The following is a 16,091-nucleotide window of genomic DNA, read 5'->3' on the forward strand; positions in this document are numbered from 1 at the left end:
TCCATCCATCCATCCTTCCATCTGTCCATGAAATCATGTATTTATCCATCCTTCCCTTAGTCCATCCACTCTCTCAACAATCCATCCATCCATCCATCCATCCTTCCATCTGTCGATGAATCATGTATTTATCCATCCTTCCCTTAGTCCATCCACTCTCTCAACAATCCATCCATCCATCCATCCATCCTTCCATCTGTCCATGAATCATGTATTTATCCATCCTTCCCTTAGTCCATCCACTCTCTCAACAGTCCATCCATCCATCCATCCATCCTTCCATCTGTCCATCTGTCCATGAAATCATGTATTTATCCATCCTTCCCTTAGTCCATCCACTCTCTCAACAATCCATCCATCCATCCATCCATCCTTCCATCTGTCGATGAATCATGTATTTATCCATCCTTCCCTTAGTCCATCCACTCTCTCAACAGTCCATCCATCCATCCATCCATCCTTCCATCTGTCCATGAAATCATGTATTTATCCATCCTTCCCTTAGTCCATCCACTCTCTCAACAATCCATCCATCCATCCATCCATCCTTCCATCTGTCCATGAAATCATGTATTTATCCATCCTTCCCTTAGTCCATCCACTCTCTCAACAATCCATCCATCCATCCATCCATCCTTCCATCTGTCCATGAATCATGTATTTATCCATCCTTCCCTTAGTCCATCCACTCTCTCAACAATCCATCCATCCATCCATCCATCCTTCCATCTGTCCATGAATCATGTATTTATCCATCCTTCCCTTAGTCCATCCACTCTCTCAACAGTCCATCCATCCATCCATCCATCCTTCCATCTGTCCATGAAATCATGTATTTATCCATCCTTCCCTTAGTCCATCCACTCTCTCAACAATCCATCCATCCATCCATCCATCCATCCTTCCATCTGTCGATGAATCATGTATTTATCCATCCTTCCCTTAGTCCATCCACTCTCTCAACAATCCATCCATCCATCCATCCATCCTTCCATCTGTCCATGAATCATGCGTTTATCCATCCTTCCCTTAGTCCATCCACTCTCTCAACAGTCCATCCATCCATCCATCCATCCTTCCATCTGTCCATGAATCATGCATTTATCCATCCTTCCTTTAGTCCATCCACTCTCTCAACAGTCCATCCATCCATCCATCCATCCTTCCATCTGTCCATGAATCATGCATTTATCCATCCTTCCCTTAGTCCATCCACTCTCTCAACAGTCCATCCATCCATCCATCCATCCTTCCATCTGTCCATGAATCATGCATTTATCCATCCTTCCCTTAGTCCATCCACTCTCTCAACAGTCCATCCATCCATCCATCCATCCTTCCATCTGTCCATGAATCATGTATTTATCCATCCTTCCCTTAGTCCATCCACTCTCTCAACAGTCCATCCATCCATCCATCCATCCTTCCATCTGTCCATGAATCATGTATTTATCCATCCTTCCCTTAGTCCATCCACTCTCTCAACAATCCATCCATCCATCCATCCATCCTTCCATCTGTCCATGAAATCATGTATTTATCCATCCTTCCCTTAGTCCATCCACTCTCTCAACAGTCCATCCATCCATCCATCCATCCTTCCATCTGTCCATGAAATCATGTATTTATCCATCCTTCCCTTAGTCCATCCACTCTCTCAACAATCCATCCATCCATCCATCCATCCTTCCATCTGTCCATGAATCATGTATTTATCCATCCTTCCCTTAGTCCATCCACTCTCTCAACAATCCATTATCAAGGTTAACAATTTAAAGAGATGACCTACAAAGAATATATTTTATCTGCAGACCTAAAGAATTGTATTTATTGTTAAAATGTGCAATATGAAATGAAAATATGTAAAAACATTTTTAGAGTACATGCATTTTATAGTCTTTCTCAATGCACATTTGTTTAATATGAATTAATTGACTTACATGTAGATGCTCCATGAATGCCAGTGTTTTTCTGCTTGAATCTCATTTTGTATATGTAATTACTTTATTCAGTTCAGAATGATACATTTTTAAAATATTTATATGTTATTGGATATGGTTGCAGGTGCCTTTTGCAGATGACTTTATTCTGGGCCTTCATAAAAAGATTCTAAAAGATTCTGTGATATTCCCAGAAAAGTGAGTAACAATATATATACAGTAAGATCTCTTTGGGTCAAACTCAAATAGGTCAGATGCAAAGCTTAAACCAAAATTCTAATACAATTTTTACATAAGCCTTTTTTCCATTGGTTAATTTTCGTGATAAATCAGACGATAGATGTATGCTGTCATGGGCAACCAGGATTTATTACGATGACAAAATTCCGAGAACTCATCCGATATGCTGTCACTTTGCCTCATGTGTGGTGTTTTCATTAGTATATTAATTCCATGTCTTCCATTATATTTAAACGTCGATATAAATAATTTTCAAAAACATTACTAACTTAAGATGAAAATGATGTTATTGTTACTATTTTGTTATTATTTCGTGCCATTGTAACTTTTAACACTTCATTAGCAGCAATGAACACGTACCAACCCACCCCAAATAAGGTCCGGTCACTGATCGATTGCAGCAGTCACCAGCATGTGTCTTGTGGACTGCTCTTCTAGTTTATGTTCTCAAAAGGGTACAAGCAGGTTCATCAGAAATAATTATATCACAATCTGAAGTACCTTATTTTTGTTTAGAACATACTTTTTGGGACAATAAAATTGATAAAGAAAAGATGGAAATTACTTGAATTTTAACGCAATTTTAAACAACATTAACTGCTTTAAAATATCGCACAATTTTGAAAATAATACTTACACTTTAGTAAATGCATATTATTTTATGTATTTATAAAAACTTTAAGTGAAAATATGTTAGCAACAGTTATAAACTTGTAGACCTACCCCATCAACGTGGATTTTGTACAAAATTAAACCAGGCGAACTTCTCGAAAAACTTCAATATGAGGTTGAAACACCCTCACAAATGTAAAGTCCAATCATATTCATATGTCTTGCAACATAAATTAACAGCCAATGAAAATATTTCTTTCAGTGTATCCTGTATTACAATAAATCGTGTACAAAACACAGACTACAATACCAATAAATTTGCCTTTGGTTCACTCCTAAGTCAGTGACGTCATGTGAAGAGAATGAAAACAAATATTACGTCATACTTCGTCTCGTCCCTAAATCAAAACAATTTGTGATAAATCCTTATAGTGAACAACAAAACGCAGTGATATTATCCCCTAAATGAAGTCTCAAGTTACACTTACATGTTGTTCACTGAATGGTTAGGTTGAACTACCCGATGGGTCAAACACTTTCTCGAGCACTGACAGGGTTCGAGCCAATGGGATTCAACTGTATATGTTATTAATTTAATAACTGTCCTCATACATTTTATATCACAATACTAAAGTGTAAAATCCATAACACTGTTTGGAAAATAAGCAATATTTACACATTTATAGAATATTTAAACAGATGTCCATTTTGTATTAAGTTTATGTCCTAACTGAAGTGATTCTCATCTGTCAAATGAACATTATTTTTAAATGTGACCTGTCTGACTTGACTTGTTTGCTTTCACTGCATGTTCTTTACACCATTAATTTCAATCAAAAAAAAGTTTTGTTTTGTGATAAATATAACAAAAATTATATATTAATGTAGGAATTATGAATTTAAAAACTATTTTTGAATGTGACAAATATAACATATTACAAGAATGAAGTCATGAAATTTGTATGTGATACTGCAAAAATCTTGCTTGTTTAATTTGAGTATATAGAAGGAAATGTTTTATTTAACAACACACTCGACACAGTTTATTTACGGGCATATGGCGTCGGACAATTTGAGTATATCTAAACAGGAAGAAAAATTATTTCACTACTCTTCTTGTTAAGTTGCAGGATGAAAACAGTAACAGATTAATGACTAATGCAAGTGTTAGACTACCAATGGTCAGCACAAAGTTGACCAACTTTCTACTGTCACGACTTCTACGACTGTCCAGTTGCTAGTCTGAGCACTCTTACAACTCGATTCTTGTCGTATAACTCATTAGTTGTTAATCTTATCGCACACCTCGTAAGTCGGGAGTTAGGGAAATTACAACACAACCATTGTGTCAGTCAATGTTTCATCGTAACAGTTGAAAATCTGAGCCAAGCACATTAGGTTATCAGCTTTATATTGTTCAGGAGAAATGGGGAATTCCACTCAGCAAGCCTCACAGAATTCTCCGTTCTAACTTTCTGAGGATAAAGCCAATAAACTATGTCACTCTGTATTATATACCAATCATTAGACATAACTTATGTTTAATTTTTCAGACCTGAAGTATCAGAGGAAGTGAAGGATCTGATTTTGAGAATGTTGGAGAAGAATCCAGCCACCAGAATAACACTACAAGAAATCAAGGTAATTGCCTTCATTCATTTAAAAGCTATACATCTATACGTACTTATTATAGTAATTCAGCTTTGGAGACTTGTGGCAAACTAATATTAACAATATTAAAGCTGCAGTCACTAGTCGCCATCGTATTACATCACCTACTGATGAAAAATACAAACATAACTAGACTTTTAACTAGACTCAAGTGCCTTCACTAATAAGCATATGTCATCAAACTCCTAACACGATCACACCATTGTAAGACCCATTGTTTTTGGATTAGGGGTTGTCTCAAAAGGAAAAAAGCACTACACGATAAATGTCTGTTTCATGATGGAATGCTTTGTTTAGATTTTGACACTGAAATGTTGATAATGGTGTATTCGAAGAGGTGTGGATTCATGGAGTGTTTGTACACCTTCTGCATGCAAAAGAGCCCTGAAAAATATAAATAAAATTAGATATTAATTAATCACATGTAATCTACATGACTGATTTCAGGTTCACAACTGGGTGACACAAGATGACCAGTTTCCGTTGCCGACAGAGGAACAGAACTGTGTTTTGATCACTGTCACAGAAGAAGAGATTGAGAACGTGGTCAAGCATGTGCCTAAACTGGACACTCTGGTAAGAGTCGGACTTTATTATCTTGTATTGTGCTTAAACTGGACACCCATGTAAGAGTCAGACTTTATTATCTTGTATTGTGCCTAAACTTGACACCCATGTAAGAGTCAGACTTTATTATCTTGTATTGTGCCTTAACTTGACACCCATGTAAGAGTCAGACTTTATTATCTTGTATTGTGCTTAAACTTGACACCCATGTAAGAGTCAGACTTTATTATCTTGTATTGTGCCTAAACTTGACACCCATGTAAGAGTCAGACTTTATTATCTTGTATTGTGCCTTAACTTTATTATCTTGTATTGTGCCTAAACTTGACACCCATGTAAGAGTCAGACTTTATTATCTTGTATTGTGCCTTAACTGGACACTCTGGTAAGAGTCACACTTTATTATCTTGTATTGTGCCTAAACTGGACACCCATGTAAGAGTCAGACTTTATTATCTTGTATTGTGCCTTAACTTTATTATCTTGTATTGTGCCTTAACTGGACACTCTGGTAAGAGTCACACTTTATTATCTTGTATTGTGCCTAAACTGGACACTCTGGTGTCAATACACCCAATAGCCGATGTGTATTTTTATGCTGGGGGTGTCGTTAAATAAGAGTACTGTGTTTCAAAGCAAAAGTTAATTATTTTGGTGGGAGGGCGCCATTATGCAATGCATAAGATAACACTTTTAAATGCAAGATGATCACCTTTCATATAATTGATTCTAACGTCAAAATGACTAGACTTCCCTGTATCAGTGAAATACAATACTTTTAAAAATAAAGATTTACAAGTTTTATTTTTCAATGTATTAATAACAGTATGGTTTTTCTATGTATTAGTTGTTGTTGATGTAATGGGTTTTTTCTTTCACAGATTTTGGTAAAGAGTATTTTGAAGCAGAAATCATTTCGCAACCCATATCGTGAAATCAAAGAACATCTGCGACTAAAGGAGAGTGGAAGATCAAACTCTGCACCAGAAGCTTTCTTGCATTGCAGAAGGTTAGCTCAGCCTTTTGAAACTTTTTTCATCATATATTAGCCACCAATCATGTCATAGTTTCTTTTCATAGCAGAGCGTTATTTTAAAATAATTTGTTTAGTAAAAATGCAGAGATATTTTTTTTTATATAACTTAAACTGTTTAAAAAATGTCACAAAGTTTATTCAGGTTGAATTTGATATGAAATGTTGAAAATTGACAATTTAATTTTTCCTGTTTTTCAAAGATCATTTCAAGTTTTATTTCTAAATGGATAAAACATCCCTGTAAATGGATATAAATAGCAAGAAAATAAACTGAAAGATGGCTATATTGAATTGAGATATGTGTAGTGTATAGATATTTATTTAACGATGGTCTATTATTTCATTTATGTTCATCAGGGATGAAGAAAGAAAGTCATCTGCAAGCTGTGTTCACGCACAACTTTGCGGATGATTTTTTTTCCGATACGCAGATGAACGTAAAAGAAATAACAGACAATCTTTATAATTAAAGGGACATTCCTGAGTTGCATTGTAGGATGTTTCCGACTAATAAAATATTTCTACGATTAAACTTGCATATTAAATATATTTTCTTGTTTAGAATATCAGTGTCTGCATATTCAATGTGCTTCTGGTCATCTTAATATTTGTAAGAAGCCCAAACTGGATTTTGTCTTCAGATAATTTTGTACGTACAAAAAAATAATATTTTAGGAAATAAAATGAAATTTGACCTAGTACTAATATTAGAATGATCAGAAACATGTTTAATATACAGCCACTAATATTTTATACAGAAAAATATATTTCATATGTAATTACAATCGTTAAAAAGTCTCTGTTAGTCGATAACATCTTAAAAATTGCAGCAAACTCAGGAATGTCCCTTTAAATTTCAAACATACTTACTAATAATGAAACTAAAAGTTCATATTATTTTATTTTGAATTATTTTTTGGTTTTAAAGAAAAACGCTCAGTAAGACAAAGTGCCAGTGTAATTTACAAACTCAGATTGCTACGGCTGGACTAATGAGATGACGTTAAATTGTAATGAATGTAATGGGAATTTAATTGTATAAGCATGGAAATAAATGGAAAAGAAGCTGGCCATATTAAATTCAAAGATGTGTCATATGTAGATTTATTACCCATATGGTTAAAAATATCTTGGTACATTGACGTCATCAATAGGCGCACTACAACCTTACAGGAACGCCAACCAAACAACTTGAATGATATAAATTAAGATCGATTATGGGTAATAAATAGGATTATTAAACTCGCTACCATTTCGAATGATGTTTATGTCGCTAAAGCTTGTGACAACTGAAAATTATTTCACTCAGGACATAAACATGTTATGAAATGGACGCTCGATTAATATCCTATAAATCTGTTGTGTGTTGCAGGAAGGTATCCATGGATGCTGCCTTCATAGACGTTACCCTGAAGGAGGACACATGACATGAGGAGGAGACCAGCTGATATTTCACACACAGTCCAGTTCCTCACACGCAGTCCGGTTCCTCACACGCAGTCCGGTTTTAGCTGGAGAAAAAACATTAAACCAAATCAGTCGCTTATGCCCAAATATTTACGTTACATTTCTTTTAATACCTTTGATGTGGGGATGAGTGCAGAAGTAGGAAAAGGAATTGAATGAAAACACCTTGTGAAAAGATTGTATTGTAGTTCTGCTGAATTTTTTTTTTTTAAAGAGAAAAATAGAAAAGTGAACCATTACAGTACCATTTTCCTCATCATATACTCAATAAAATTAATTAATAATAGCCAAAAAGCTCATTTTAAAAAGGTTTTCACCATTGCAAGAAAACGTTGCTTTGTGCATGATTTTTGCAAGCATCACTGATAAAAATTTACTCAAACAATGTTTAGAAATCATTTGTGATGAAAACCTGCTAATGTAATATAGCACTGACAAAAACTTACCTAACCATTTTCTAGTCTTTAATTAATTTTGTTGAGTATTTATTAGATTACAAGTGACCAGGCTACAGATATTCAAAGCTATATTAGTGCTACAATATTGTAAAACCATGATAGGACATGTCGTCATTACAATGTGTGCCATAGCCTACAACAGTTTTACGATGTCGTATCACTAAGATAGCTTCAATGTAGTATCGTATTTTTGGAAATATTAATTTGAGTTGGTTTAAAAGTATATGAGAAGGGTCCAATTTCACAAAACATCGTAAGCCTAGTTTTGTATTAAACTTAAATCGATGACTAAACCACAATTCGTACTACTATTATAGGACAACAAATGTAGTTAGAAATATACATATTTCATTTTCTTTTGTCTTTAAAATACTCCCCATCTTCTGTAATAATGCAATTTTTTGCGTGAAATAGATGCCAAACATGTGTAAACGCACAACCGATATAACCAAGAGCAGCAGATGTAAACTTACGATGTTTAGTGAAATAGGCCCAAGGGTTCAAAACAAATATGATGAACAGTCTTACTACAGTACAAATGGACATCCTTATATGCAGTTCTGTGTGTTTAATAATCATATTAATTAACACTGGGAACAGGAAAATAATACAATTGGGATGGTTAAAATACAAAAGAAGTGAATTAGTCCAAAATTAAAAAACATTTCAACCGGTTGATTTCTAGAGCAAGAAAGTAACATTTATCCCTTTGTGATACATTGATGTCATCTTCTATCAGCAGCCACTTTCTGTGTATGTGATGTCATTTTGCACAGAAATCCCATGGTGCTTTGCAACATTTAGGTTGTGTTGTGAATATTCAGTTACATAACTGGTTTCCTTTAGTAGTTTGTCTGCCACTGTTGCATTTTTTTAAAAATATATATATAAATGGCATGGTATGTGATGTCCGTTAATTTCTCTGTTTTTAATCAATCTTTTTATGGCCTTTTTGTAAACCCAAGTCGGTTATCAATACTACTCAAGATTTAATTATTTTATAAAATACTGTAATTTTAATTTTGATACATTTACAGCATTACAATAATATTTATGAATAGTCTTCTACAACTGTTGATTATATATACATGTAGATCAGCTATCCATGACACAATAATAATTTTTAAAATGTTCCTCACATATATAGTACATGCATTTTATAAGTCTGATTGGTTGAATGGTGCTTTTTTCACAAGAGTAAAACATGCATTTATGGAAATAATATTGTCATCGAATTGGCTTAAATAATGTTGAATGAAATATAGAAAAGTTCACATCAATGCCTTGTTTTGTAGTTGTCAATGAAAAGTTCCATCAGCTGTATACATATTCATTGAAATATAAAGTGATTTAACCAATTGGACAACTTCTTCCAACAGCTGTCTACATATTCATGAAATATAAATTGATTTAACCAATCGGACAACTTCTTTCAGCAGCTGTTTACATATTCATGAAATATAAATTAATTTAACCAATCAGACAACTTCTTTCAACATAACCAAACAAGTTGAGGGAATGCACTGAACTATAAGACTAGGGAAGATAACATCACTTACCAATCTGATGTTATTTGGAGTTTGGTGATCTTTTTTAAAAACTCATTATTAATGAACATTTGTATTCTTATGCCACACAAGTCTGAATGACATTTACACAAACAATATTAAAAAATTATTGAATGTATTCAGACATTAATTGTTATATATATATATATATTTATTATAATATTGTAAATGTATTAAATAAAAGCAGGTTTTTTGTAACTGTCTTCTATTAAAATAATATTAAAAGCATTGTTTTTAGCAGTATATACTTCAAGCTTTGCATATCTGCATTTAATAGATAATTTGCTTTACTATTTTGGCAATAACAGAAAAGATAAATTGAAGAATAATGTGTTATTTTGAAGTAACTTTAAATTAATTATTTATTTTAAATGCTTGAATATTAAAAATATTTTTGGAAAGGCTAAAATATTAAAAATTATTATTCTAAATTTTGGATATTAAAAATTACTGTAAATGTTTGAATATTAAATATAATTATTGTAAATGCTCGAATATTAAAAAGCATTATTGTAAATGCTTGAATATTAAAAGTAATCACTGTAAATGCTTGAGTATTTAAAAACAATTATTGTAAATGCTTCAGTATTAAAAATAATTATTGTAAATGCTTGAATATTAAAAATCATTATTCTAAATGCTTGAGTATTTAATTTTGTTTTTATTGTAAATGCTTCAGTATTAAAAATCATTATTGTAAATGCTTGGATATTAAAAATCATTATTCTAAAAGCTTGGATATTAAAAATCATTATTTTAAAAGCTTGGATATTAAAAACCATTATTCTGAAAGCTTGGATATTCCATATAATTATACTAGAGACTGCAGCTTTAATTGTTGAGGAATTTGCTAGTAGAGACTTTGATAAAGTCCTGAGCAATGGATTGTTATTATAAGTGTATAATATAATTTACATATCAGATCTGTTCATTGTACATAGTTCTTTGATTATGTGTATATATGTACAATATTCATGCATGTCCAATTACAACGATTTTACCCCTGTGTGCCTAATAAGATCATAATGTTTTAAATAGAAAGCAACTGTTTTTATTTATAGTCATGTTTTACAACCATGTCACATTCCCTGAAACAGTCTAAATTTAACATTAATAATGTTTATTTGCTCAATTATTATTAGTAGTAGTATTTTTCATAACTGGTAGTGTAATTTGAGGAAAAACCCTCTACATTTTATTTATCAGTCTACAGCAGGTTTTAGGTATAAGGTCTTTTAAATGTAAATGTTTTATTAATTTCTAACAGTGTTTTCTATCCAGAGCAGTACTGACAACAAGGAAGCTCTTTGTAAAATTCAGGGTTTAAACCTCAAGGGGTTTGATGTGGAGTTGATGTAGCAGGACAATAGGGGTGCTAAACTAAGACAACAGTTAAAGTTGTCTAACACATAAAATACATACAGGATTTCTATATGTATATGGAATGGGATGGCGTTAGGTAGTGTTTTTTTATTTAACAAACAATTTTAAACAAAATTTTATAAATGGATCTAATATAGTAATTTTACAAGACGAATATGTATGCCTATCACACTCTACTGGGAATCAATTTACAATACTTTGGATTTGGTTAGTTCTGACCCGAAAAAGGTGGGAAAACACTGATTTACAGTTTACCCTCTATATTTTTGCATATGCTAATCATATGTTAATATATTTTAATATAATGATCCATCAAGACGGATGTAGACAGTTAATAATACATTAATATATTTTCTGCATATTTTAAGGGAGATTTATTATCCTTTAATTTCAAGATCTTTTTTCTTTTGGATTTCAGTATCACTCCAAAACTGTTCGTTTTCTTGTTCAGTGACCCCCCTCCCCCCCCCCCCCCCCCCCCCCCACTACTTTTCAAAACCCTACAAGGTTGGTTTTTGGGGTTTTTGGTCTATGGTAAGTTTTTCTTTCGTTTGGAAGAACTTACAGGACTTCACTGCCTATAATAACCTATTATGTTAGAACATACATGTAGGTAAATGCATTCCTTAGGTCTTTTAGCACACTTTTAAACACTTATTTTATTTATTACTAGATATTTGACCAATGTGGCTACACAGAAGAATATATTTATTTTAACTGTTTCATGAGATTGCATGATGAACCATAATGAGTGGATATATAGATTAATGTCCAAGGCCGCATTTCATGAAGCCATCTTAGCACTAAGATTACCTTAAATGTATAAAGTAGTTATACTTAAGATGATCTTAGGGCTAAGATCGCATCATGGAACAGAGGACAAAACCTTATGACAATAATTGCATGGTCAACTGCTTACAGGTATGATAGTTATTTATAGTAAATACACAATGTACAGCCTCATTATGCATACTGTGTATGCTTAGTGCCATTATATCAGATTAGTTTTGCTGCATTGTCAGACATTATTAAAAATTATGATAGTTAAATTTTTTCTTCTCTTCCTTGACATATTATGTCATAACCTTAACCTGCACATAAAACAATCTTTGACCAAAACCCCCATCCCTAATACATATAATTCACTTTTAAAATACTATGACATCCTCAGGTTTAATTTTTAAGCAAGGTTTTTTGTTTTTGATTCTAGTGCAGCATTGTCATCATTGGCTAAATGTTATCCTCACACAGTAACTCGAGTACATGAATTGCCACTACTAACGATTAATTAATCATCAGCTATTTGATGTAAAACATGAATTGCCACTACTAACGATTAATTAATCATCAGCTATTTGATGTAAAACATGAATTGCCACTACTAACGATTAATTAATCATCAGCTATTTGATGTAAAACATGAATTGCCACTACTAACGATTAATTAATCATCAGCTATTTGATGTAAAACATGAATTGCCACTACTAACGATTAATTAATCATCAGCTATTTGATGTAAAACATGAATTGCCACTACTAACGATTAATTAATCATCAGCTATTTGATGTAAAACATGAATTGCCACTACTAACGATTAATTAATCATCAGCTATTTGATGTAAAACATGAATTGCCACTACTAACGATTAATTAATCATCAGCTATTTGATGTAAAATATTTGGGAATTTTTGATTCATGTCTCAGAGAAAACCCACATTTTTCCATTAGCAACAAGGGATCTTTTATATGCACGTTCCCACAGACAGGACGGCACATACTATAACCTTTGATATACCAGTCATGGGGCATTGGTTGGGATGGGGGAAAAGCCTAATCAGATAATGGGAGATTTGATCCTACAAATGAAAGCACCTCAAGCAAGAGCTCTACCAACTGAGCCAGAATAAATAGAGAATTTACTGTCTTGCTATTTTATAATATAATATAGGATACAAATACAATTTCTGTTTAATGAACTCATTTGTTTTTATTTTCAACATATATAGTCATCAAACAAACATGTCTTCTTCCATATTTTCAACACGACTTGTATATCAAAGGTGGTTGTATGTGCTATCCTGTCTGTGGGATGGTGCATATAAAAGATCCCTTGCTACTAATGGAAAAATGTAGCGGGTTTCCTCTCTAAGACTATATGTCAGAATTAGCAAATGTTTGACATCCAGTAGCCGATGATTAATAAATCGGTGTGTTCTAGTGGTGGTGTTAAACTAAAGTTCTAAACTTCTTCCATGTTTTATAATACATTGTTACGGATAACTGAAAGAGAAAGTGTCCTGCAAATCAAACGTTCATGGCAAGAAAAGAAAGAAGTTTTTTGAAGTACCTCCCCATGCAAATAATTTGAGCAATATTTGTGTAAAATACTTTGTTGAACTATTATTCTATGCACATAGCTATGTGTGCAGTGTTGTATTCAGTTATCCTTTTGTTTATGGAGGCTTAGAACAGTTTTTGGAGCCTGTACTGGTGTAGACTGAGTTGGAACGTTATTATCATGATCAATATAAGCTCTCGTAATCGTAAACTCTATTATCGTGCCTCTATCCAATTAAGGTTCAGGTATGTCTCTCCCACACCCAGTCTCTGGCATGGCCAGTGGTCGAGTTTGGGACAGAAAAAGCTCTCATAGCTGCATGCACTCAACTGATATGTTCTTTTGGAATCTGATATGGTATTGAATATGCTAATGGCAGATTCATAACCATCATATGTTCTAAATTTGATATTGTTTTGGCAAGTAGATTAACACAGATTATTGTCAATGTTCTCTAACCTTCCCACCCCAATATCTTCCTTATAAAAACTCTGTACCTTTAATTGTATTTGTCAGTTAAACACTCAATTTTAGGAGTGTTCTCTGAATCTAATCCACCCATACCTCTTTTTTTTTTTTTTCGAACACTCAACCATTAGCTATGAGCATATAAAAATCTGATATGATGGCAGACCAGTGAAGATATATATATATATATATGTGTACGTTAATCCTACATGCATGATGCAACCATTCCAATGTTCCAACATGTGATATCTAACTACCTTCATTGTGTAAATATGTACAAGTTCCCACTGATGTGTTATATGGACATGACCCTTCATGCAATATTTTTACACTTTGGATACAGATGTTTGTATATTTTCAAACACGTGTGCATATATATGTGTGTATATATATATATATATTTAACAACTGACTGACTTTGTAAATATAGCACCACATTTACAAAGCCTGTTTTTCATAAACACAGATGTTCAAGTATTGTAAGTGTATGTAGTTACACTTGTGTGTACGACAAAAACAGACTTTGTAAATTCAGCCCATGTCTACCTAAAGGTGTATCACACAGTTGTAATATTTATTTTTATAGAATTATGTTTATTGTTTTTCATTATTTCACCTGTCATTTACTCATTTTAGTTGAGTTTTGCAAGCAGCTGAAGAGTATTAGGTCATTTTAAATATTTGTGTTGTGTATTTAATTATATTTGTTTATTTGCAATTATTAGAAACTGCAAGAATGGTGTGTACAAGAAAGGTGTACTATCTTGCATGATTATGGCATGTTTATTTTTGTAGTTGTGATTTAAACATCTGTATTGTTATCCATCTTAGTATCAAAACATTTTCTGTTTTAGTTTAGTTTTGCAGACATATTAACCATTAAGATTTTCTCTTACCCTGTCTCTCTCTCTCTCTGTCTCAAGGCGAGACGTAGCCCAATGGTACAGCGCTCACTCGATGCGCGGTCGGTGTGGGATCGACCCCCGTCGGTGGGCCCATTGGGCTATTTCTTGTTCCAGCCAGTGCACCACGACTGGTTTATCAAAGGCTGTGGTATGTGCTATCCTGTCTGTGGGATGGTGTACATAAAAGATCCCTTGCTGCTAATCGAAAAGAGTAGCCCATGAAGTGGCGACAATGGGTTCCTGTTTCAATAACTGTGTGGTCCTTAACCAAATGTCTGATGCCATATAACTGTAAATAAAATGTGTTGAGTGCATCATTATATAAAACATTTCTTTCTTTTTCTTTTCTCTCTCTGTCTCTGTCTCTCTAAAATAAGTAATTTTACAGCTGCTTTAATATTTAGAGATCTTTCTGTGAATTTCATATGTTATTACCATCCATTGTATTTTTAAAAAAAGACTTCATGGCAGGTGTAAAAATTATTTTATTTTGGCCATCCTTAAAAAGTTTTTAGCTTTTCAAAACATTTTTCCTGATTTTATTCAATTATATTAAATATAGATCCAAATTATTTACTTAAATATTTTGAATAAGTCTTGGTAAAAAATTGTCTCCCTTCCTTCTGATAATTTCTACATCCTTAAGACTAAATTACTGTTATAAGTCTCAGGGGTCATCATTCACTAGTCCATCATTAGTAGCATCAGCGTAAAGTCTATTCCTTTTTAATATAGTTTTTTTTTCACAAGTAAAATTTCACAGCGCATTACCTTCCTTTGTAATATTTATGATTTTCACAAATTAGCTTTTAAAGTTGCATCAACTTCAAGTACAGCTTCCTTTTTATGTTGTGTGTTTTCTTTCATCAGTATTATGAAACTATTTGTGATACAAAGTATTATTGACCTTTAAACTTACTTTTAGGACAATGCCTTTATTAAGTGTGCATTTCAAAAAAATGTATATCTGCTTAAGTAGGCAATTCAAATTTTAAATAATTCAGATGATTCAGATTTTCTCAAATTTAACCTCCAGATTCAAAACAGAAATACTAGTATTGTTCTGTCAAGTTGTTAATTATTATCATTTGTTGTTAAATTAATATGAATTCTTTTTATTCCTTTTCTCTAATCTGGTTTAAAATGTCACTAACAGCGCTGATGCAATTATATTATATTTGTAGATTTTATAAAAATTACTTTTTATAAGCTACTTGTATTTGAATACAACAAAATATATGTACATAATGTTAGTGGTACATATTCAGAGTTATAAAGCCATAATAGAGTCTGAGAAAATGTTTTGTCTTATCTTACTTATAAGTTGTATAAATCAAGTATTACTCTTAAAATTCCTTTGTTTAATAGAGGCTCTAACAATAGTTTTAAATCTGTAATTCCTAATATAAAACATGTCTTTTTTTTTATTTCATGT

General features: G+C 32.7%; 1 protein-coding gene across 1 annotated transcript in view; it reads left to right on the forward strand.

Moving 5' to 3' along the window:
• The window catches only part of LOC121368016 (calcium/calmodulin-dependent protein kinase kinase 1-like), a 197,136-nt gene extending 187,181 nt beyond the window's left edge, over positions 1-9,955 (forward strand). The window contains exons 15-19 of the mRNA XM_041492525.1: positions 2,065-2,138; positions 4,346-4,433; positions 4,911-5,039; positions 5,912-6,039; positions 7,439-9,955. Of these exons, the coding sequence (XP_041348459.1) occupies positions 2,065-2,138; positions 4,346-4,433; positions 4,911-5,039; positions 5,912-6,039; positions 7,439-7,493 (474 nt within the window). The 3' untranslated portion in view covers positions 7,494-9,955. The remainder of the gene's footprint in view (positions 1-2,064; positions 2,139-4,345; positions 4,434-4,910; positions 5,040-5,911; positions 6,040-7,438) is intronic.
• The last annotated feature ends 6,136 nt before the right edge of the window (positions 9,956-16,091 follow it).

Source organism: Gigantopelta aegis, chromosome 3 (genome assembly GCF_016097555.1).
Source record: "Gigantopelta aegis isolate Gae_Host chromosome 3, Gae_host_genome, whole genome shotgun sequence".
NCBI lineage: Eukaryota > Metazoa > Mollusca > Gastropoda > Neomphalida > Peltospiridae > Gigantopelta > Gigantopelta aegis.